This window comes from Zeus faber, assembly GCF_960531495.2.
Source record: "Zeus faber genome assembly, chromosome: 4".
In the NCBI taxonomy this organism is placed as follows: Eukaryota; Metazoa; Chordata; class Actinopteri; order Zeiformes; family Zeidae; genus Zeus; species Zeus faber.
The window spans coordinates 20,486,141-20,510,219 of NC_137191.1; the positions used below are offsets into that span (position 1 = coordinate 20,486,141).

Consider the following 24,079-nt stretch of genomic DNA (forward strand, 5'->3'; position numbering starts at 1 on the left):
ATTGCCATGGCTTTGTTTTATGAGTTTTGATTACTTTTTTGAATGTAAATATTTAGTCATAAGTATTTTAAGGTTATTTCAAACTTAATTACCAAATTGAAAATGAACAACTTTTTTAACAATCTATTCCAAATGACCTCTCGTGGACCATCTGCAGTACCTTCACGGCCCACCAGGGGGTTGCGGCCCACACATCAGGAAACACTGCTCTACAGATTATAGCGTTGCACACATTGCATAAACATCAAATTGTGACAAACAGTATTTTTTACCACGTTACTCGGCTATTTAAGGGTGGTCCGTGGTCATGTTATACTGCTCCTTCCTTCCCGGGGAGTGGAACTTGTACCGACAGGTTCCTCCATTAACTCTCTCTCCTGTCTCCTGGCGCCGAGCTGCCTAACTATTTCGGTCTCCTGCTTACAAGTGTTTATTGCCTGGAGCTTTTGTCACACACACACACACACACACACACACACACACACACGCACACACACACACACACACACACACAAACACACACGCACACACACACACACACACACACACACACACACACACGCACACACACACACACACAGGTAAATATGCATTCCTGTTAATCCCTTCATCCATGGGCTCCACTACAGGCATAGGTCACAATTTACAAAGTGTGTGAAAAACGCTTTTGTCATATTATTCTAAACATTTTGTTGAGGTGTCATACTGAGTGTATTGACTGAACGCATGGTGACCACTACAGTCATAGATGCCGTTTAGTAAGTGCAAAAAAACATACATTTGGCATATTACATAAACATTTTTTAAATGTGCCATCCCCAGTGTAATGAAATCATTAACGTATGTGCGACCACTATAGTCCCCACATACACATACCATCTTTCTTCAAACGGACAATTGGTAATGTAGCTCTAATTTCTGCAATTATCGGACTTTTCAGTCGGCAGCGAATAAGGCTGAGAGCGCGCATCTCGCCGGGTGTGAAAGCCTCCACAGAGACGAAACCTGGACATAATATAACGTTGAATGATGATGTCACAAAGCAGGCACTCCACAAAGGAATCAAGGTACGCCAACGTTCTGCTACTTCCGGTAAATGTTTTCGTAGGTTTTTCACTAATTCCTGCTCCAAATGTGGATCAATATGGATCAAATTTGAACCACAAGATGTTTGAGACACCCCGGTGTTAACAAGCCTCAACCATGTCCGTGTGTTCAGTGGTTGTCGTGTTCCAGACACTTTAGAACAACATGGGTTCCATTCAAACGGATTGAACACCGCATGTCCCTCAGAGACATTTCATCAACTTTTTAAACTTTCGGGACTAAATAAAAAAAAATTGAACCTGTTGCTCTGGAGCTGCAAGCAAACTCCATGTGTTAGGACACAAACACAGAATATGTTTTGGACTGTTTTTGACTCTTTCAGTTTGCGTGTTACAACTGGCTCGAACGCTGCAAAATAAGGAGGGTCACGGCACCGGGTTCGATGGAACAGAACGTATTTATATTTTCAAAATGGGCAAAAGAGTAATATATCAAACAAAATGCTCCGCTGACGACAAGCAGGTAAGGCGACACACACACACACACACACACACAGACACACACACACACACACACACACACACACACACACACACACACACACACACACACACACACACACACACACACACACACACACACACACACACACGCATACATACACACACACACACACACACTGAACGGGAATGTGCGTTCATAGCCACAACCTGTAAATATTGCTGTCTGGCCCAATGACAGCTGGGATTGGCTCTGGCCCCTCGGTGACCCCACGAGGATAAGCGGTATAGATAATGGGTGGATGGATGGATGGATGGAATCATCTTACATCATCTTACATCTCAAACTCATCTTACTGCACTGCCCAACTGGAAGTTTGAGAATGTTGGCGTGTTGGTAATGCACAAATTTGTCCGAAGCTGCAGTGGTTGTCCTGTTCCAGACACTTTTAGCTTGAAAAGGGCAGAGGAGAATAATTATAATAATAATCATGATTACTATTATCAGATTGTACATATAGGCACCTAGCACTTTATGTGCTATGTGGATTGTTGATTAATGCTGCTGTGGAATATGCTTCTGTGTCTGTGTTGTACATTATTTGTTTTTGTTCTTTTGTTGTTTGTTGTTACTGTTATGTAACACCAACACAAATTACAAGCATCCATCTGCCTGGCAATGAAACTGTTCTGATTCTGAGGGAGGACAATCAGGGTGATGCCTGGGGCCAATGCTGAAGGCTGGGGTGAGGGGTCAGAAGGATCAGGGGGAAAAGGTGGGAATGTCCGAAGGGCGCTTTGTGCATGTCAAATTTATTTAAACGGTGGCCCAACTTTATCCTGTTCTACACCTGGGAGTGCAGGGTAAGATCTTATTTAATAATCTTTATAATAAAGTAGTATTATTAAAGTGGTATTAAGTAAATCTTAATTAATATTATTTATATTGGCATATACTGTATATTATAAAATAAGCAGTTTGACTTATCCTCTTTAATAAGCACTTATATGTTCAGAATGCCTCTGGCAAGGCTTTGTACTAAAGGGAAAATTTAACATTAAATAATCGCAAATATTTAAAATTCAGCTCAATCAAAAATGGTCGCAGAGCAAAGAACATGGACTAAAAACATTGACATACTTGGGTTGTCTTGCATATCATCGTGATTTACACTGCTGCTGTGGAGCGGTGTACAAAGTACACAACTCCACTTGAGTATAGATACCCCTGGTCAAATATTACTCCAAATGTTACATGAGTTAAAATTCTAGAGTACTTGCTTTTAAAAAAGTTAAGTATTCACAAGTACATTTTCGTTTTTATTGTCAACGCATTGTTGTATTTTTGCTACAATGCATTTACAGAACCTAATGACTCAGAAAATTCAAATGCAAATTCACAAAGAAAAATAGAAACAACAACAGCGGCAGCAGCAACATCGACAACAGCTGCAACGCACACACAAAAACAGCAGCAACATACACGCAAAAACAGCAGCAACGTACACGCAAGGACGTTACCGGAACCGGAAGTGGACGCTCTCACCGGAACTGGAAAGGTCACTCAGGTTAGAGATGGTTAAGTCGAGGTATAAGGTAACGTTAAGTTGAGGTATAATGCCAGCGAGAGTTAGGTTTAGGTATAAGGTTAGCAGCAGCAACGACAAAACCAGTTCAGGTGTAAGGTTAGGGGCACCAACAACAGCATCAGTAACGACAACACCAGCAGTGTCAATACCAGCAGCGGACAACAGCAGCAACAAAAACAGCAACAGCAACAGCAACAGCGCACAAGCGAAGACATCTCCGGGACCTGAAGTGGTAGCTCTCACCGGGACCACACCATCTCCTCATCTGTATCGAGTCAACCGTGTGTACCATCTCATCTCAACGAAGTAAAGCACAGCAAAGACGTCACCGGAACCGGATGTGGTAGCCCTCACCGGAAACGGAAATTTCAACTGTGTGCACCATCTCATCTTAATCCAGTCACGGTCCTTTAATTAGTGTCCCTAAATTACGGGTCAAGTTTCCAAACAGACCTCGGGAGGGAGATCCTTTTGACTCTCTCTCTCTCCAAAAACACACCCTTCTTATGATCCTCTAAGTGTAATATCACAACAGAAACAACCACAGCAACAGAAATAGTAGCAACATCAACACCAGCAGCAACAACAGCAAAACCAAGCAGGAACTGGAAGTGGCAGCTCTCACCGGAAGTCACTCAGGTTAGAGATTTTAGAGATGTTGAGTTGAGGTCCAAAGTTAGAGATATTTAAACTAGGGTATAAGGTTAGAGATGGTTACCATGGATTGCCCATCTTTTGCCCGCTATCTGCACCGGGGGGGGAGGTCTCCATCGGGGGCACTTCACGCATTTACTTGCCTGTTAAAACACATATGTCAAAATTAGTAAAATGAATTGTCTCATTTAAATACGGGCAAATAGCACCGGCGCACCCATGCTATTTCCGTGGCAGCGCAATTAGCGGTGCATTGCACCTTTTGCAGGGGCTTTTTGAATAAGACGCAAGCTTTTTTTTGTATTTGTGCAAAAGCTGCGCAATCCTTTTGCGAATTGACTTGCTTGTAGGTCCTGTAGAATAAAAAGCTTGTAGAATATGCTACAAAGCCAATAGAAATGTCTTAAGAAAATCAATTGAATCGATCAAAGGACAGCCGTCGTCTCTTGTGTGTGTGTGTGTGTGTGTGTGTGTGTGTGTGTGTGTGTGTGTGTGTGTGTGTGTGTGTGTGTGTGTGTGTGTGTGTGTGTGTGTGTGTGTGTGTGCTGTAGATGCAGCTTATTTCTGAAAATAGAAAAATAAATAAAACAACCAACTCACCTTAAAATCCCAGTTACACAACTCAAGCTTTATGACTGCCTAGAAAATAAAATGAATCCACTAACTACAATGCTATATGCTGTGGAGTTAAAAGAACAATATTTGTCTTTCAAATGTAGTGGAGTAAAAGTCATAAGTTAAAAAAAAAAATTACTCAAGTGAAGTACAGATACTTGAAAAATGCACTCAAGCACAGTATTCAAGAAAATGCACTTAGTTACTGCTGCTGTGTACAGTTTATGTATAGGGTTGTAAGTGTATATTCTATGCATATCGAGGTGTGTTTACATGAGTGTGTGGGTGTGTTTTTCTGTGTGTGTCTGCATGCATACAGATTTTTCCTCTCTCGCTCTCTCTCTCTCTCTCTCTCCACCTTCTATTCAGTTTTTTTTAGGACCGCAAAGCACTTACAAAATGCGTTATGTGTGAAGCGTTGTATAAAGAAACCTTACAGTTGCTTGGTTGCAAAGAGGTAGAACGAATGGGAATGAATAGCTGCTTCTCATGGTAATTGCGTGCATCAACTTGGACAATCATACTTTTACCAAGTATTCAGCAAAAGCTTCAAATTTGAACTTATTTTTTTGTGCTACAGAAAATCATAAGATAAAAACAAGGTCAAAGCCTGTTTCAGCTTCATAATGGACGACAAATATTGACTTGAAGAGGCTCTGCCCTATTCTTTTTTTTTTATTTATACACCCTTATCAGCCCCACAACAGAGAAATTTGCAATTTCTCTGCATTTTGCCCATTCTAGTATCTGATATATCGGGCTGCCATATAGAGGGGCCCGGGTTTAAGTGTCTTGCTCAAGGACACAGGACACAGCCACTACCAGGAGGAGCCTGGGATCCAACCGGCAACCTTCTTCTTACTAGACAACCCGCTCAACCCGCTTCACGTGACTGCATCTTCACAATTCACTCTTATTTTCCACAAAGAGTAGAGTGTCATAACGGCCGAGGAAGTCAGAACTAATGACACATACACGGATCAGCCTAAACATTGAAACCACCACCAATAACCACTAATATCATGCAGCTCTCCCTCGTGCCTCCAAAACAGCTCTGACCCATCAAAGTGCTCCACAAGACCTCTGAAGGTGTCCTGTGGTATCTGGCACCAAGACTTCAGCAGCAGATGCTTTAAGTCCTGTAAGTTGTGAGGTGGGGCCCCCATGGATCAGGCTTGTTGTTCCAGCACATCCCACGGACGCTCCATCGGATCGGACCCTAACCCCTACCATCCCATGATGTAAAAGAAAACGTGATTTAGGCCAGGCCACCTTCTGCCATTGCTGTCTTTCCGCCCAATTGGGTTACTTTTGATCACATCGGGCTGGAAAAAATAGCATTGGGAGTGTACCTAAAATTTTGGCTGCTTTGTGAAAAAACTGGCAGTTCTTTTGTATTTTACAAGAGGCGTGATAGTGTCCCGGTACACTGTTATTCCAAATCAAACCTGCCATCTGGTTGGTTTTTGGTGGATTGGGTGACTTTTAGATTGTTCTGACAACATTGGATGAGATCCCTGCAATGAGGCAGCTTTATACATTATAATATGGTATACTACCATTATACTTAAGATAAAGTTACCTATATTATACAAAAAACAAAATAAACATTTGGTGTGGGATACACTCTGCGCATGAGCACCCTAAAACAGGCACGTACGAGGACAGCTCACGCAGCCCATGGGTCCTTTCCCCGACCCGGAGGTGCCGGCTGTGATAAGCTGTTTACTGCACAAATGAAAGGTTAGAACAAACAAAGTAACCAAATGAAAACTCTACATTTATAATAAACTCTTCAAAATGAAATATGCGGTGTGCGACTGCATTATTTATTATTTGAAATAATACTATCGTTTTGCCCAACCTAATTGTGTGCACGCCAATTATGTTGGTTTGAAGGGCGTGACTGTTTGTGTGTGTGCGTGGTCGAATTCGGCGTGTTCATTTTGTGGTAGGGTGATCGGCCATGTTGTACAGACAAGATATCCCAAAAGCCTCGGAACAATTGATGTATGGGTGAGTCCGATGCCAGTTGATTTTAATTACAGCTGTGAACTCGTATCACCGGGTTTTAATGATCCCATTAAATAGCCTTATCTTGGCCTGACCAATTATTTTCTGCACCTGTGAGGTCAACTCACTGTATATTCTCTGTATCTGTGACGTCGAACTGACCATATATTCTCTGACTCCCTGAAAATAAACTGTTCGTCTCAGAGAGCTGCTCCTTAGCACATCTCTGATCCGACCCTTGTACAAGTAAAACCAACGTCCGTCTGCCGCTTTATTTATCACCACCGACTGACAAACTGCAGATTAAAGCGACCCTTTAATTTCTGTAACAATTTGGCATCACGGAACAGGATCATGCTGTGTCCAGGGGGACCATCGACGACGGAGCCGGCATAGACTTAAAGCCTCGTTTGGAGAACCGTTCTCGGTGGGACTCTGGGGCACCGCCTCGATCAACGTTCCTGAAAGCGGGGTAAGACAGATGTTGTATGATGGGAAAGAAGGTTTCTAATAAATAAATCAATTTAAAATCAGATCTAAAATCAGGATTTTTTTGATCCAAATACCAATGGATTTTCCTAAAGTGCAGTGTTTTATTCTCACCAAGGTTTAGAAGAAACCTGGAAATATAATGACGACTATATTTACTTCTATTGATAATCGTAAAGTACGTGAAATGAAATGTGGTTTCCACAGTTTAATTGATAATCGTAAAGTACGTCAAATGAAATGTGGTTTCCACAGTTTTATTGATGATCGTAAAGTACATGAAGTACAATGTGATTTATCTATTGATACGGTAAATAGGTACGTGAAATGGATAAAAACGCAGAATAAACACAAATTGACACAAAGGAAATCCCTAGGTTAGAAGGCAATCTTTAAATAAATAAAAATAAATAAATAAATAAATAAATAAATAAATAAATAAATAAATAAATAAATAAATAAAAATAAAATTATATAACTTGAAGGAGTCTAAATGCTATAAATGGCCTTGCACCTCAATATATAAAATAAATGCTAATTATACACAAACCAGCAAGAACTCTCAGGTCCACAGTCAGTGGTCTTTTAACTATGCGTTCGTCGTGCCAGAGTCAAATACGTTTGTGAGTGTTTGTGGCCTGTATCCAGGTCAGGGGAACACAAGATGATATCATAGCTCTCTAGCTATAGTGGTACGATTCTTAGAATATAGTGAGTACAGGCCATGGTTTATTCTTTGTTATTTTATTCCATTTTTTATTGAAGGCTAAATGATTTTGTATTCTGTACTGTGTAATCCATATTTCTCCTTCCAACCGTGAGTGCAGAGCCACCTGTTATCTGCTCGCTGGCACCATTCACAGAGTTTGTTTTATCAACAATCTTCCAGCAGCGGAGTTGTCACAGAACCAAAAGCCCCCCCACCCTTTCAGTACCAGCCAAACATACAGTAAAAATGCAGATATTGTGGCAATATTCCTGTGCAGAGAACATTATCTGTGTGTTAAGTGTTGTATGAATTAGTGTTGTGTCTTGTGTGTAAACAGAATCTGTGAGAGTATGGAGGTTTGTTGTATGGTCTGAACCGCGGACCATGGTCTGACCCACGACTCGGCCAGTCAACAGGGCCCATAGGAACTAAGGTGTGCAGAGCCATTTTGAAAATCGGTGTTAGTGTTGACTGTCTGGGACGTGGCAAGACTGGTAGTTGTAGAATGTCTGTTTCCTCCTCGTGTGCACTGTATTTTGTGCTGCAGCATTATTGCTGAAATTAATGTTGTTTGAGTGCTGTTGGGGTAAAGATGACGGTAATGTTATTGCATTGTGAGGGAAATAAAACGACATGGAAAAGTGGATGAGAAATGGACTGACAAAGTCATGAACGGAGATAGGAGAAAGTGAGCAGCTGGAGGGTTGGAGCGTACCGAGAGAAGTTTCTGGAAGAGATTCCAACTGCATGGGCTTTGCTGATGATGTGTGAATGTGTGTGTGTGACTAACCTCGCCCAGGATCCACAGCTTTGCCACCACACAGCAAAGATCGTAACACTGAGTTCCACCCACTCCAAGCTACACACATTTAGCATCGACAATAGTTCTGATTATTAACTAAAACCCATATATAACCACAACTGAAGCCAAATGACCCCAACGGAACCAGCGGAGCCAACTGAACCACCACAACTGTCTCCCCGCTCACCACATCGCTGCCAACCTGTGGACAAAACGACACCAAACTGTGCGTCTCAGAGAGCCGCTCCATAGCACATCTCCGATCCGACCCTTGTAAAAGTAAAACCAACGTCCGTCTGTCACTTTATTTATGACCACCGACTGACAAACTGCAGATTAAAGCGACCCTTTACTGTCTGTAACAATACTACCTGTACCATTCCACACCGACGCCTCGCCTTCATCGCTCATTCCATCTGTCATTACTGTGAAGTGAATATGTAGGCCCTCAGTCATTTGGATAACGTCTTAACAAAACCCTTGATCCATACGAAGTTAGACAGGAATATCAATGTGGCACGTGTCAACGTAAGATCACTCACAAATAAAATGTTTTTTAATCAGTGATTTTACTTCTGAAGTTAAATTACATTTGATGTCTCTTGTGAAAAGAATGATATCACTGCAACTCTTGTTGAACTTGTTCCCCTAACTACAGTATACGTTCCTTTCAATCAGTAAGACTGGACAAAAGAGCGGGTGGTATAGCAGCTACAGTATCTTCCCCAATCAGCTCAGTTGTTCTGAGATGAATTGAGGCAAATTTTGAATCGTTTGAATGTCTTGCCATCTTGCTCAACGCTGAATCCGATGTGCTCATTTAAACAATGCAGATCACCAAAGCAATCCTCAGTATTTATTCCTAGAGTTTCTGAACCCTCCCTGTCCATCACTCTTACTAGTTATGACTGAATAATCCTCAGTGGAGATATGAATATTCGTATCAATAATAGTAGTGACTTGAAGGCTATAGAATGTGTGAACCTCTTAGCCTGGCACGCGTAACATTTTGCATTTCTACCTATAACAATGCTATCCGCACAGAGAGAAGAACCCGCTTTTCAAAGATCATTGTAGACAATGACAGCAAGTCAAGGGCACCGTTCTCGACTACTGACCTGATGATTACGGTAAATCGGGCCTGGCTTCTGCCTCAAAATGTGAAGAATTTGCACAATTCTTTAACGACAAAATTGTAACTATTAGAGCCGGTATCGTCAGAAACACTTGTAAACCATTATGGTCTGCTCTCTAAGAGGCCGGCAGTTATGAGGAGCCTTAGTAGCATCTCTGATGAAGAGCTGATGTAAGATCGGAAGACAGAGTAAACCTTCAACTTGATGTCATGTCTTCTAAATTTGAAAATATATATTTTTTAATAGTGTCTCCACATCTGTTCTTAAAATAATTAACATATGTTTGGAGACTGGAATATTCCCCAAGGCATTTAAAACTGCTGTTGTAAAACCACCATGTAGACTATGGTGTGCTAAGTAATTACATGCCTATATCCAACTTACACTTCACGAGCAAGGAACTTGAAAAAGTCGTTTTTAATTAACTAAAAACTTTTCAAATGAAAACAGTATTCTAATGTCAGGTTATTTAATGTCAGGTTTTTAAACCTAGTCACCATACAGACACTGCTCGAACTAAAATAGTCAGCGAGACTCAGGTTCTGCTGCAGACGAGGTCTCAGTTCTTATTCTCTTAGATTTGAGTGCTGCATTTGACACAGTTGAATCGTCTAGAAAACTGGGTTTGTCTCTCTGTATGTGCTGTTAACTGGTTACGAACAAAAATTGCAGAGAGACAATTTTACATTAGTCTGGGAAATCGCATATCAAAGAAATATGACGTATCTTTTGGTGTTGCACAAGGAAGCTGTCTTGGTCCCTGCGGGGGTGTGTTCTGGCGCAGGGCCAGGCAACGAGGAAGAGGAGGCGGGCGGAGGCCTAACAGCGCCGGATCGGCGTGTTTTTTAATTACAGGTTTAAACAAAGGGTGGCTGGTGGGCCAAAATGATAAATCCACGGCTCGCAGGCAATATAAATATAGTACGCAGTTGGGTGCTTAAGAGCACTCCCGCCGCGTCGTGCCCGGCGGCTTGCATATTGGGCTCGTCTCGCCCCGTCCAACATGCCCCGCACGCACGCTGATCCTCACTGCAGGGACAACAAAGCATTTATTATTCCTCCGTTTGGGATCGCCCGATCCGCGGCAGCTGAGCGGCCCCGGGATGGGAGCCTGCACCGCCCGTCTGGAGCGGCGGCTTGACCACGCCCCCCTTGGCCGGCCACAGTCCCCTTCTCTCAACATTATAATAGGCTACCGCTAGGTCATATTAACAGAGAACACATGTTCAATTTTCATAGCTATGCTGATGATGCACATTTATACTTAATTTTATTTTTATTTTATTTTATCTCTATTCTATTCACTGACTGCAATATGTTTTAGGAATCTGTTAGTTTCAGTTATTTATCTAGGTAGTAATTTGTTTAGCTATTATGTTCGGTTTAGTAACTATTGTGCATATACTCTGACATTTCACTGCATATACTGTTTGTATGAACTTATGTATATGTACGTGACACATAAACCTCTTGAAACTTGAATCTTACAACTACATTGCCTATACATTTCTGACGAGCTGAATGACGTAAATGTCTTATGCTCCCTGACTACTTGTCTGTCTGCAATTCATTAGTGGAGCATTTATTTTCGAAAATTAAATGAGAGATAACACAGATATACTCTTAGTTGGCCCCAAAGCCAAAGGAAAAGCAAAAAGCATTTTTGGCATTGTTCAGTCTTAGTCTCTTGTGTGTTCTGTCATTATTCCTTGTGTTTCTCATCCTTCTCCCTCTTGTCTTGCAGTTTGTCTTTGTTCCCGTGGAGAACTCCCTCCTGTCTCCCTGGTTCCTGTCTCGTTCAGCGGTTGTCTATGTGTTTTTATCCCCTTCCCTCAGTGTCTTGGTGCTAGTTCGTCCTCCCTCCATTTTTGATGTTTCCTGGCTTCTCAGTAAAGATTATTCTCAGTTTACCCCAACCTCCTCTTGTCTTGTCTGCATCGGGGTTCCACTACCGTCTCTCAAGCCAGCGCTTGACAATTTCTTCCACCAAAGAAATATTGCCAATTTCCGTTGTTCATTCATGCTTTTATCTCAAGTAGACTGGACTACTGTAATGCTGTTTTTGCTGGGCTTCCAAAAAAGTCAATCGAGCAACTACAGCTAATTCAGAACTCGCACCCTTAGGTCCTCCATAGCCACTCTCCTAAACGTTCCAATAGTCCCCCAGAATATAATTTGGGTTAGGGTTAGGGTTAGCTGGGTTAGGGTTAGGGTTAGGGTTAGGGTTGGGGTTAGGGCTGCCTTCATCCACGATGCACTTAAATGGTGGAACACCGTACCAAAAAATATTAAAGAGGTGGGCTCACTGGACATTTTCGCTGCTTGGAGGCGCCACGACATAATACTGACCTTATACATCAGAACCAATTGGGATTAGTCCTGTACACTCCCGGACACCTCACACACACACACACAAAGGTATTCAATATTAAAGTGGTGAAATAAATAAATAAAATAAAAGCTGCATTTAAAAAACACAACCTAAAAATTTGTAATTGGGTGATAAAATGTAAATTTTAATTCCAGGAAGGTTCACGTTTTCTCTGGGGGATAGAGAACAATAAATTTATATTTTTCAAGGCTCATCATTATTATATGCTGCAATTTACACTTCTTTATAGTGGCAAGGCACACACACACACACACACACACACACACGCACACACACACACACACACACACACACACACACACACACACACACACACACACACACACACACACACACACACACACACACACACACACACACACACACACACACACACACACGCATACAGGCGGCATTGCAGGTTGAGAACTTGAACTCAACTTGCAGACTCACTCCGTCCTGATGCAATGGCACAAATACTCTGTGTTGTGTGCCCAGCATGCTGACAGCACAGGTAAAAAACAAAAAAAAAAAAACATGGATACTGTATCAAGCCAATTCCAAAAGCCATTGTTACCTTCGCGATTCCAACAGTCCAGCTGGTTCTTTTTGGCTCTTGCATATCCTACTTTTCCCCTCCTGCTTACTAGGCAGCTCCAACGAAGACCCAATCTCGGTCGCCGCTTGGGGCTGGGTTCGGCAGCGGGGAAAGAAAGAAACTACCTCACATTCCTCAAAAAGCATCAGCCCCTTCCTTGTGGTAGTAAGTAGTCGAAAATTACCTGTTGGGTTGCAGGATGTTGAATTTGGAGGACAAGAAACCAGATGCACTGTATGCCCTCATTATTCCCTTCCTGCAACTAGGCAGCCCCAAACCAGCCCCAATCCAGGTTGGGGCTGGGTTAGTTGGCAGACCCCAACCTTGAATGGGAGAAAGGCATAGCCGTTCCTTGATATGATTAAATGTTACATGGTATGACAAATAAAGCCCTTACAAGCCGTACATGCTGCTTCTAGAGTAATAACTGCTAAGGAGTTGGGAAAGAAACTATTGTCCAACGTCTACGAAAACCCATCAGCATTTTCTTTTTGGTAGTACTGATGTTGACAATGGCCTCCTTTAGTTGCAGGATGAAACTCGCCTGGCCTGAGTAAGGTAGCTGTTTTCGGCTTTCCCTTCCTGGCTAAACAAACTGTTGAACACAAATTGTTAAGCAATATGTGAATGTTGTTTGCAATATCTTAAAACAGTCCGTGAGTGTTCCAAACCAGGTGAGATTAGAGAGGGAGAACAGCCTGCGGCCCATTTTAACACCCAGATCACGAGGATTGTACCTGTCCTGATAAAAAACAGGCCCCGAGGTTTTTGCCTGAGATTGAAGCGAGATATTTAGTTTGTCCTTTTCTGTTAAAAAAACGTATTATTCTCCGCTGTACTAAACTTCAGGGCTCAGGGCACACGATGGATGAAAATGATTTTGTCCTTCTCCTTTCCTCCTCAGCTTAAAAACTGGCAGGGCAACAGAACGTGAAAAGTTCCGAAAGAATTCAACAATAAGATTTCCATCTCGTCTCTATCGGCGTAGCACATTCGGGACAGATTCACGTGGAGGAATTCCTGGAACACAGTTTTGAAGATTACAGCGCGTGTCTCTCATTATTTGACTTGGAAACATCACGCTCACAAAAACATACCGACCACCAACACGCTACACCACCACCGGGCATTCCTCTGGAAGAACAATCCAGACTACATGGAAAAAAAAGGGAAACAAACGTGTCTGCTGTGTTTGCATCTGCCACTTATCTTTTTTATTTGAACATTTAAGCTGTTAGGTGTTAACATTTTAACATTAAATTTAACATGAAAAAAAAAAGGCCATAGATTTTGCTGCTAATATTAATTAACAGCAAAATAATGATGATAATAATATTTTTATGTTTTAATTTTTTTATTTTATATTTGATGTACATGATTTTATATATATATTTTTTTTATAAAATTAAAAGATAAAAATATTAAATATAAAACTTATTTTTACATTCTTACATTCACACATTATTATTATTATTAATAATAATAATAATAATAATAATAACAATAATAATAATAATAAATAATAATAATAATAAATAAACAAACAAAGAAACAAGCAAATAAATAAATAAATAAATAAATAAATACACAAATAGAATAATCTCTTTCAAACAGTTCTTTATCCAAATGATCTGACAGAGACTACTCAGTTTCAGTATAATAACCTGACATAATAACTCAAGGTCATTGTTTTTTTTGTTTTCTTTTTTTTTTTAAATTTGGTCTCAGGGCAATTAAGACAAGTATGTTTACCAAGCAAATATGTGCACAGCATTTAATTACACATAAGAGGGGAATCGAAACTTACAAGTTTTGTTTTTTTTCCTCCAGTTTTGAAACGTAAGGGCATTTCTCCCGCTACAAAGGCCTCCGCCGTTGCAGTGTGCACCACGACCTGATTGGCTGACACGCGCACCTTCCAACATATAAATAGCCCTTGTGTATTTTAGTGATTAAAGTAGATTACCTCTTCTTCTCCCCGAAACACACACTTTCAGCTACTTCTCAGGAAAAAGGGTGAGTTGAAATGAATGAACAGACGTAAACTTTGCAGGTTATGGATATGTTGATTTGTGCCACAGTTCCAAAGGGAGATGGAGGCCATGTGTTTTTTCGTGTTTGATTTTTGTGTCTCTTCATTCTCCTTTCTCTCTTCCTCTTTTCTCAAATTCTCTCTCTCCCTCCCTGTCTCTCTGTCTCTCGCTCTCTGCCTCCAGTGCTCTCAGGAGTAATAGAATGATGACCCCAGTTGTGGCTTTGCTGTGCATGCTGGCCGTTGCCCTGGCTGGCCCAGTAAGTTGTTTTTTTCTCCAGAATTAAAAAATTAACTACAGATACTTACCTTTAAAAAATACAGTATTATTGTCACTTTTATTACAGTATATATTAGTGGAGTCCATACATGGCTCTGTCTCTTGTTCACTTGGTTCTAATTCTTGGTTTTCCAGATTCCGGAGGGTGAAAGGAATCATGTAGGTGGAGTTTTTATTATTATTATTTTTATTATTATTATTGTTATTAGTAGAATTATTATTATTATTGTTATTATTATTATTAATAATAATGATAATAATAAGAATAATAATACTAATAATAATAATATTTATTTATTGGGAGGGTGGGAGGGGTTGTTTTTCCATGAGGATTTCCATCATGCGGCAGGTCAAATCATGTTTTTCTGTCACGCCATAAACTGTTATTTTCCTGTCAGGCGGATGGTAATTGTGTTAATTACCTGTCTGGGTTCAAAGTTTTTAAAACGTGACTTCATCGACAAAGTACTAGTACTAGTACTCTATCTATCTATCTATCTATCTATCTATCTATCTATCTATCTATCTATCTATCTATCTATCTATCTATCTATCTATCTATCTATCTATCTATCTATCTATCTATCTATCTATCTATCTATCTATCTATCTATCTATCTATCTATCTATCTATCTATCTATCTATCTATCTATCTATCTATCTATCTATCTATCTATCTATCTATCTATCTATCTATCTATCTATCTATCTATCTATCTATCTATCTATCTATCTATCTATCTGTCTATTTGTGGCACGGTGGCGCAGTGCATTGCACTGCTGCTTCACAGCAAGAAGGTCCTGGGTTCGATTCCCGCCTGGGGCGCTGTTGGCACCGTGCTCCGGCGGGTTATCTTCCAAAAAAACAGGAGCCTTTCTGTGTGGAGTTTGCATGTTCTCCCCGTGCTCACATGGGGTTTCCTCCACCTCACGTCAGTAAGGACCCCCACCAAAAAACATGCAACCATCATCGTCTGACCAGCGATGGACACTTATCACCTGGTCCCCGGGCGCGTCCACGTATGCTGCCCACTGCTCCTGGCTGTGCCCCCAGAGGAAGGACAAGCCAGGATGGGTTAAAAGCAGAGGAGCCATTTCACCGGCCACCATCAAGCATGTGCATGTGTGTGTGTGTGCAAGCATGTGTTGTGGAGTGTCGTGTGACAAATAAAGACTGTTTCTTCTTTCTATCAATCAATCTATCTATCTATCTATCTATTGTAATCAAATGTGATATTTGATGAGTAATGATGCTTCTACTTACTTGGAGCGTGCCAATGCTGCTCTGCAGTGGATGAAGATACACAGACATCTCAAGCACCAGGTCAGTGGTCTTTTTACAACCAGGGCACAGAGAAGGTTTAATCATTTCCTGGAGGCCCAACAATTGCTGATGCAATGAATGAGCATAATTAATGAAGAAAGTTTTGGTTCTTTAATCATTTTAATGAATAATGAAAACTATGCCATGTGTGTGTGTGTGTGTGTGTGTGTGTGTGTGTGTGTGTGTTTTCTCCAGGGAACAGTGAAACCCATCCTTCCTGCAGTGCCTCCCGTGGTGGCTGGAGACACTTCAGATGAGGAGGAGGAGGAGAAAGGGGTGGGCCCCAGTTTGTTTTTCTGGTCTTAACACATTTCCTATATCAATTGTAGGAAAATGTGGTAAACCAGATATAGGAAGAAAAAAGATTGCTAAAATTATGCAGGATGTCAAATGGCGAGATAATCAGACGGTCCAGTCACATTTCCTACATGGGCAGATCATGAGCAGTCATGATCATCCACAGCCTTGCCAAGACTTACAAAGTGGTTCCAAATTATTTTTATAATTTTATAATTCATTGATAATGATCCTATGTAATTATAACACATAATTCAATATGTCTCACCATTTTTGACAGACACAAGCAGAGCCCAAAATTGACTTTTGGAGGTGGTTGCCAAATTGGCAACCATACATAAACTGTTGGTTGCCAAGACTGACAAAATGGTTGCCAATTCTTTCTCATTTTACAATTGATAATGATCCCATATAATTATAATTCATATTTCAATATCCTCACTATACAAAAACTCGGCAGCACAGAGGAAACTAGACCACTCAAGATTGCTGACAATAGCCCAAATATAGGGCAACTGGGCAACCAGTTATCGTCAGGCCCTGAACATCAGCATTCATTTTCAGACAAACTGGAACAGAATCAGAACTTTCAATGCTTTAATTCAAAGTCACATCTTTAAAATCTCCCAGGCTACTGCTGTTGATGGCGCTGGTGCTGCCCTCGGCTCTGATGAGGCCAGTGAGGACGGTGCACAGGAGGCCGAAGAGGTCGAGGGAGCAAAAGTCGAACCTGCATCAGAAGAAGAACCTGCGGATGTTGCTCCCGTTGATGCTGCTGTAGATGTTGCTCCCGTTGATGCTGCTGTAGCTGTTGCTCCCGTTGATGCTGCTGTAGGTGTTGCTCCTGTTGATGCTGCTGTAGATGTTGCTCCTGTTGATGCTGCTGTAGATGTTGCTCCTGTTGATGCTGCTGTAGATGTTGCTCCTGTTGATGCTGCTGTAGATGTTGCTCCTGTTGTTGCTCCTGTTGATGCTGCTGTAGATGTTGCTCCCGTTGATGCTGCTGTAGATGTTGCTCCTGTTGATGCTGCTGTAGATGTTGCTCCTGTTGATGCTGCTGCAGATGTTGCTCCTGTTGATGCTGCTGTAGATGTTGCTCCCGTTGATGCTGCTGTCGATGTTGCCCCCGTTGATGCTGCTGCAGATGTTGCTCCTGTTGATGCCGCTGCAGATGTTGCTCCTGTTGATGCTGCTGTAGATGTTGCTCCTGTTGAGGCTGCTGCAGATGTTGCTCCTATTGATGCTGCTGTAGATGTTGCTCCCGTTGATGCTGCTGTAGATGTTGCTCCCTGTTGATGCTGAGGTTTGTTCGGTTCATGCACTCTGATGTTGAAAATTGTTCGATTTTCATTTCTGTTGCAAATGAAAGCTGTCAGCACAAAGAGATGGAAAATGTCAGGTGTAGTTATGTCACACACTGGAGTATGGATTTCAGTCATTTGATTTTTAACACTTGAACAATTTTTTTTGTGATACTTTTTATGATAATAAACATTTAATGTCTAAGTGGAATGTGGTATTTTGTTTGGCCAACTTAATTATTCAACTGTTCAGGAAACCAGAAACCAATATGATTCAATCAAGCAGCAGCCATTATGTCCTGGTGTTGAAGCCCATGCAGAAGTGCTTCAAACTGCAGTTCATGTATGTAGCTAATGGCCACTGGAGGCTCCTCCAGAAAACCTTCAACTTGAATTCAATGGAAAAAGCGAGAAATCTCTGTGGCAGTGGGGAGTGGTTTGAGCACCATCTGCAGGTGGGGAGAGCCAGCACTAGCAACCGGAAGGGGACACAGCTGCAGGAGAGTCTTGGTCTTATAGAGCTGCTGTGGTTTCACCTCTCTCTTTGTTTCTCTCTCCTGACAGCAAGGCTGGGCTCCCGTTGCAGAGCTATGTGACGTCTTTATTTCTGGTAAATAAACAGCCAGCACAGTCTGATTTCATCAAGGTCCATCTTTCTACCCTGCACGACAACAGACTTGTCACAGCTCTTACTAGAAATACATAGTCAATATTTTTTCCACAAGACTTTAGGACCTTAATATCTAACTTTACTTCTTATAATTGGCCTCCAGGATGGATTTTGAGAACGATTCCTAGATTAAGAAGGTCCTTTGGCTTAAAGATGTGCATATCTGGGGCGTGGCTGGCCTGAATGACAGGTCACTCGTTCACGCTCTGGTTCAAGCAAGGTGGGCGTGTCTCTTCCCTCCTCTGACCCATCTGATGGTTTCATTCACCGTGGGCCTTGGCCGTGAGACTCCGACCCCCTCTGCCCAAATCTGTAAGGTTCTGTCTGGCTCCTTCCTGCCAGGGTGGTGAGCGCAAAGCCAAACTCAAGATTTCAAAGCATCTCTTCAGAAACCAACTGGTGATGTCACAGACTCTACATCCAATTTTTATATTTTCCGTGTAGGCTGTGTAGCCCATTTTGTCACAAATTAGACATCAAAAGACTACGACAAAAGACAAAAGCACAATTGCTCCTTCGAAGTTGACAGAGGCTGAGGCTTTTGATTTTTTTTCAGACTCCATTCCATTATTCTGATTCTCATCAACATAAAAGCCAGTGGATCTAAGAGCTCTGAGATCTGTGGTCAGATAATTCTCCACTGCCACGCTGTAATAGGATCAGCCGTTGATATGACACAAAGCACTGAGTCAGCAGGAAGTGCGTGTGTGTGTGTGTGTGTGGGTTTGTGTGGGTTAGTGTGTGTGTGTGTGTGTGTGTGTGTGTGTGTGTGTGTGTGTGGGTGTGTGTCTGTGTGTGTGTGTGTGTGTGTGTGTGTGTGTGTGTGTGTGTGTGTGTGTGTGTGTGTCTGTGTGTGCCGTGCCACGATAAAGAAGAAGTTTAAATTGCAGCATATAATAATGATGAGCCTTGAAAAATATAAATTTATTGTTCTCTATCCCCCAGAGAAAAGGTGAACCAAGAGCTTCCTGGAATTTAAATTTACATTTTATCACCCAATTACAAATTTTTAGGTTGTGTTTTTTAAATGCAGTTTTTATTTTATTGATTTATTTCACCACTTTAATATTTTATACCTTTGTCTTTCATTGTCAGTGGACAGAGTGAATAAGCAGTGAGTGACCTCTCTCTTCTATCATCGTCTAATCCACAAATCCTTTTCAGGGTCACTCAGACTTCAGGACACACTTACTTGGTCTCAATGCAGCACAAGTACCTGTGTTTCCAAGTCTTAATAGGCGTAAAATGTATTTATTAATCAATTTACAAACTACCCAACCGAAACAGGGTTTAACATTTCCAAAGCCTCTATGAAGATTTAAGGAATATGGACTTGTGCCTTTAAAACAGCCAGAGGAAAAGGTAAGGTGAGTGTCATTAAGCTAAACACATTCTATTTTTTCCAAGTATAAATTGTCACTTTAGGATTCAAGATTCAAGATTTTTATTCGTCACATGCAGTCCTACAAGAGCGCTGCTCTGAAATGATAAAAGGGCAGATTACGAAGGCTGTAGTGAGAAAGAATTTTAATAAAATAATTGAAAACGAAGAAATAAATATGTATATGCAAGAAACAAAAAAATAAAAGCAAAACTTATATATCAGCAAAAGGATGGGATACTGGTTCATTATCATTCGGTCAAAGGAAATGATACAACCTATTTGTTTGACCAAAATGCTTAATAATGTCAATATGTTTTTTAACCTGTTACCAAATCAAAGCAATGCCTTGTCTGTTTATACTTTCTGTGTCATAAATTAATGAATTCCATTGTTAATGGAAAAAAACAATGTTTTGTTATTATTGTATTTCTGTTGTGTATTATTACTTGGTGCTCATTGGGTATCTATATTATTTGGGATACACATGGATACTCACTGTTTAAGGTTTGTATGTTCTTAGGCCAGACAACACATCTGCCTCCATGGCCTCAGCCAGGGTGTCCACCTACCTCACCGTGCCTCATTTAACTCAACATTGGGCTCCAGAGATGAAGGAGCTGAGCGAGGGGGAAATGTGGGTGAAACCATCTATAGCTAATGGATCATAGCATAAAAACTGTGCATTTAATTGTAATGGTGGTTAATATTCTGTGTATTGCAGGGGGGAACCTCCAACTCTTTCTCAGAATCCCCTCAACGCAAACAACAGCAACAATAATGAAGAGTAAGAACAAAGACAGGAGAATGCAAGTCGCCTTTCATGTGTCACGCAGGCTATTGCACTTTGTCTACTCAATACGACTTCTTTCATTTCCAGGGAGAAAAAGAAAAAAAGGAAGAAGGAGAAGAAAGAGAAGGAGAAGAAAGAGTAGGCAGAATATCGACCCTTTCACTTTGTCCCAATTTCATTTCATTGGTGTGAGAAAAGCATTTGATGTCAAAATGTCTGTGTTTTTTTTTAACAAAGGGAGGAGGAGAGGAGGGAGAAGGAAGCGAAGGAGAAGGAAGACAGGGAAAAGGAGGCAAAGGAGAAGCTGGAGAAGGAGAAGGAGAAAGAGAAGCAGAGGGAGAAGGATAAGTAGGTCCAGCGACATTCCAGTGCACTGAGCCGAAACCTTTCAAGTTCCTTAAATCTTAGACTGTCCATGGACGTCCCGTCTCTTCTTCTCTTAGACCCAAAGAGCTGTTTGTGATCAACCCAGCAGGGAATCTGTACTACAACTGGCTTTTCATCATCACTCTGCCCGTCATGTACAACTGGACCATGATCATCGCCAGGTCACTATCTGCACACTCTTTTTCAAAATTTCCAAAGCTTCTGAATAAGTTAGGCTCTTGGACAAACACTTCTATCCTGTTCAATTTCATTCAGGGCAATTACTTATGTATTCTTTATGGAGCCATTATAGTATGTATTATCTTTATTCAAATTACTGGATTTCCTTTAAACGTATTTTATATTAGAAATGATTGGTTTTAAGAACACATGACTGATAAGCTTTGGGGGTAGGTATGAGGTATGGGAGTTCAATTTGAAAACTTGAACTTGACTTTTATCCTTGTATCATACTTTTTTATTCAATGTAGTTTAATGTAGTTCAGTGCAACCAAAAATTGTGTATGGTTCTTTGTTGACCATGATAGGGAATTCTTCCACAACACCCATCCTCATGCATTTGTAAACAGTACGGGGTAAAATAAGGAGTAAACAAATTGGATGGTGCCCTCAATTAGGTAAAATTCCTCAATGTCATATAGAGAAGAAAGCACTAGTGTATTAAGTATGTATCTACTATGTATTAAGTTACAGGGTAATTTGCTACACAATTATTGGGTTTTGTGCCTCTTTTCTTGCATTTAGGGCTTCCTTTGAGGAGCTGCAACATAACTACATCCTTTACTGGGTTTTTCTGGATTACACCTCTGACATTATGTACCTTGCTGACATGGCCTTTCGGACCAGAACAGGTGACATAAGACGTATATGTTTGTCAATGGCCATCTGAGTGTAATTTTAAACATTTAAATTGAAGCATATTGTGAAACATTATGAACCCATTTCTCATAATTGGAAGATGGGCTGATTAATTCCTTTTCCATCATCAGGCTATCTGGAGCAAGGCCTGATGGTGAAAGACAAGAAGCTTCTGAGGGATCGTTACATCAACAGTTTCCAGTTCCGTCTGGACGTGGCCTCCATGCTGCCCACTGACGTTCTCTACGTCGTCCTGGGCCTGGACTACCCGGAGATCCGCATCAACAAGCTCCTGAGGATCGGCCGCATGACGGAGTTCTTTACGAGGACAGAGACCAAAACCAACTACCCCAACATCTTCCGCATTGCCAACCTCATCATGTACATCATCATCATTATCCATTGGAATGCCTGCCTGTACTTCTCCTTCTCCAAATCTATCGGTTTTGGCGCCGACGACTGGGTGTACCCGGCTCTGGACGACCCGGAGGAGCCTGCGTTTGGAGAGCCCATGAGGAAGTACGCCTTCAGCCTGTACTGGTCCACACTTACCCTAACCACAATCGGAGAGACACCGCCCCCGGCCCTAGACTCGGAGTTCCTGTTCCATGTGGTGGACTTCTTGGTGGGGGTTCTGATCTTCGCCACCATTGTGGGAAACATTGCCACCATGATCTCCAACATGAACGCAGCCCAGGCCCAGTTTCAAGCCCGCATTGACAACATCAAGCAGTACATGCAGGTAGGTCTATTACCTAACAAACACAGACTTCGCACCTTTCTTTCCATTTCATTCAACTGACATTTTAGTATTGGTTTCTCTCTCTTCATAGGTGCGAAAGGTCAGCAAGGACCTTGAGATCCGGGTCATCAAGTGGTTCGATTACCTGTGGAACAATGGCAAGGCGCAGAATGAGAGGGAGGTGCTGAGGTACCTTCCAGACAAGCTCAAGGCTGAGATCGGCATCCAGGTTCACATGGAGACACTGAAGAAGGTCCGCATCTTCGCAGACTGCGAGGCCGGCCTCCTGATCGAGCTGGTGCTCAAGCTCCAGCCCCAGGTCTTTAGCCCCGGAGACTACATCTGCAAAAAGGGGGACATTGGCCGGGAGATGTACATCATCAAAGATGGCAAGCTTGCGGTTGTCGCCGATGACGGGGTCACGCAGTTCGTCGTCCTGGGCAGCGGCAGCTACTTTGGCGAGATCAGTATCCTGAACATCAAGGGCAGTAAAGCGGGAAACCGGCGGACGGCCAACATCCGTAGCATCGGATACTCTGATCTCTTCTGCCTGTCGAAGGACGACCTGATGGAATCGCTAACGGAGTATCCGGACGCCAAAGGCATGCTGGAGGAAAAAGGTCGTGAAATCCTCATGAAGGATAACCTGATCGACCTGGACCCCGCCAACATCATGCCAGAGGTGAAGGAGCTGGAGGAGAAGGTCAACCGCCTGTACAGCACCATGGAACTGATGCAGACCAAGCTGAAGAAGCTGCAGGGGAAGCACAAGGCCAGGCAGAAGGACCTGAAGGAGCGCATCAGCAACATGGAGCGCCTGACCGGAGAGGAGGTGGAGGAAGACGACGACGGCGAAGGGGAGCAGAAGACGGAAGAAAAGGTGGCCGTGGAGGAGGAAAAGGGGGAGGACAAGAAGGGGGAAGACGGGAAGGAAGAGGGGGTAAAAGGCGCCGAGGAGGAAACGGTGGAGGGGATAGGCGAGGACGTGAAAAAAGAGGGAGCGAGAGATGAAAAGGAAGCGGCCGAGGAGAAAGGCGGGGACGTGAAAAAAGAGCAAGAGAAAGATGAGAAGGACGCGGCGGAGACAAAGGAAGAGGAGAAAATAGAGGAGGAGAAAGATGAAAAGGAAGCTGTGGCGGCAAAAGAAGAAGAGAGAACAGATGAAGCTGAAGAAGAGGAGAAAAAGTAGAGACAACGGCAATGGTAGAGATGTATGTCAGAGTCTGACCAGCAGTCTGACCACCTCAGGAACTTGTGTTCCTCTTGTGGTTTGCTTGCTAAATGTGAGCTGTAACACATGTATATAACCTTTCAACACATGTCGGAGGAGAGAAGAAAATCGCGAGGCATCTTAAAATTAGCTCTGGTTTCTATCTAACCCCACATTTTCATAAATGGAGCAGAGATCATTCCAACACAGCCAAAGATAATGCCAACGTTCAAATAAATATCTGTGGCACAATTTTCTTTGAGATTGTCCTCATAATTCA

At 42.0% G+C, this 24,079-nt stretch overlaps 2 protein-coding genes across 2 annotated transcripts; both read left to right on the forward strand.

Annotated features, from left to right (window-relative positions):
- Positions 1-14,495: 14,495 nt before the first annotated feature.
- Positions 14,496-17,963, forward strand: enam (enamelin). The gene is made up of 6 exons (XM_079999719.1): positions 14,496-14,539; positions 14,740-14,815; positions 14,971-14,994; positions 16,107-16,160; positions 16,356-16,436; positions 17,088-17,963. Exons 2-6 carry the CDS (start codon positions 14,759-14,761, stop codon positions 17,751-17,753), a joined length of 882 nt encoding a protein of 293 aa, XP_079855845.1. The 5' UTR covers positions 14,496-14,539; positions 14,740-14,758; the 3' UTR covers positions 17,754-17,963.
- A 2,883-nt stretch (positions 17,964-20,846) lies between these two features.
- On the forward strand, positions 20,847-23,778 carry cnga1a (cyclic nucleotide gated channel subunit alpha 1a; the record flags this gene model as incomplete). Its single annotated transcript, XM_079999478.1, has 5 exons — positions 20,847-20,950; positions 21,046-21,150; positions 21,734-21,840; positions 21,979-22,589; positions 22,681-23,778. Exons 2-5 carry the CDS (start codon positions 21,122-21,124, stop codon positions 23,776-23,778), a joined length of 1,845 nt encoding a protein of 614 aa, XP_079855604.1. The 5' UTR covers positions 20,847-20,950; positions 21,046-21,121.
- Positions 23,779-24,079: the final 301 nt, after the last annotated feature.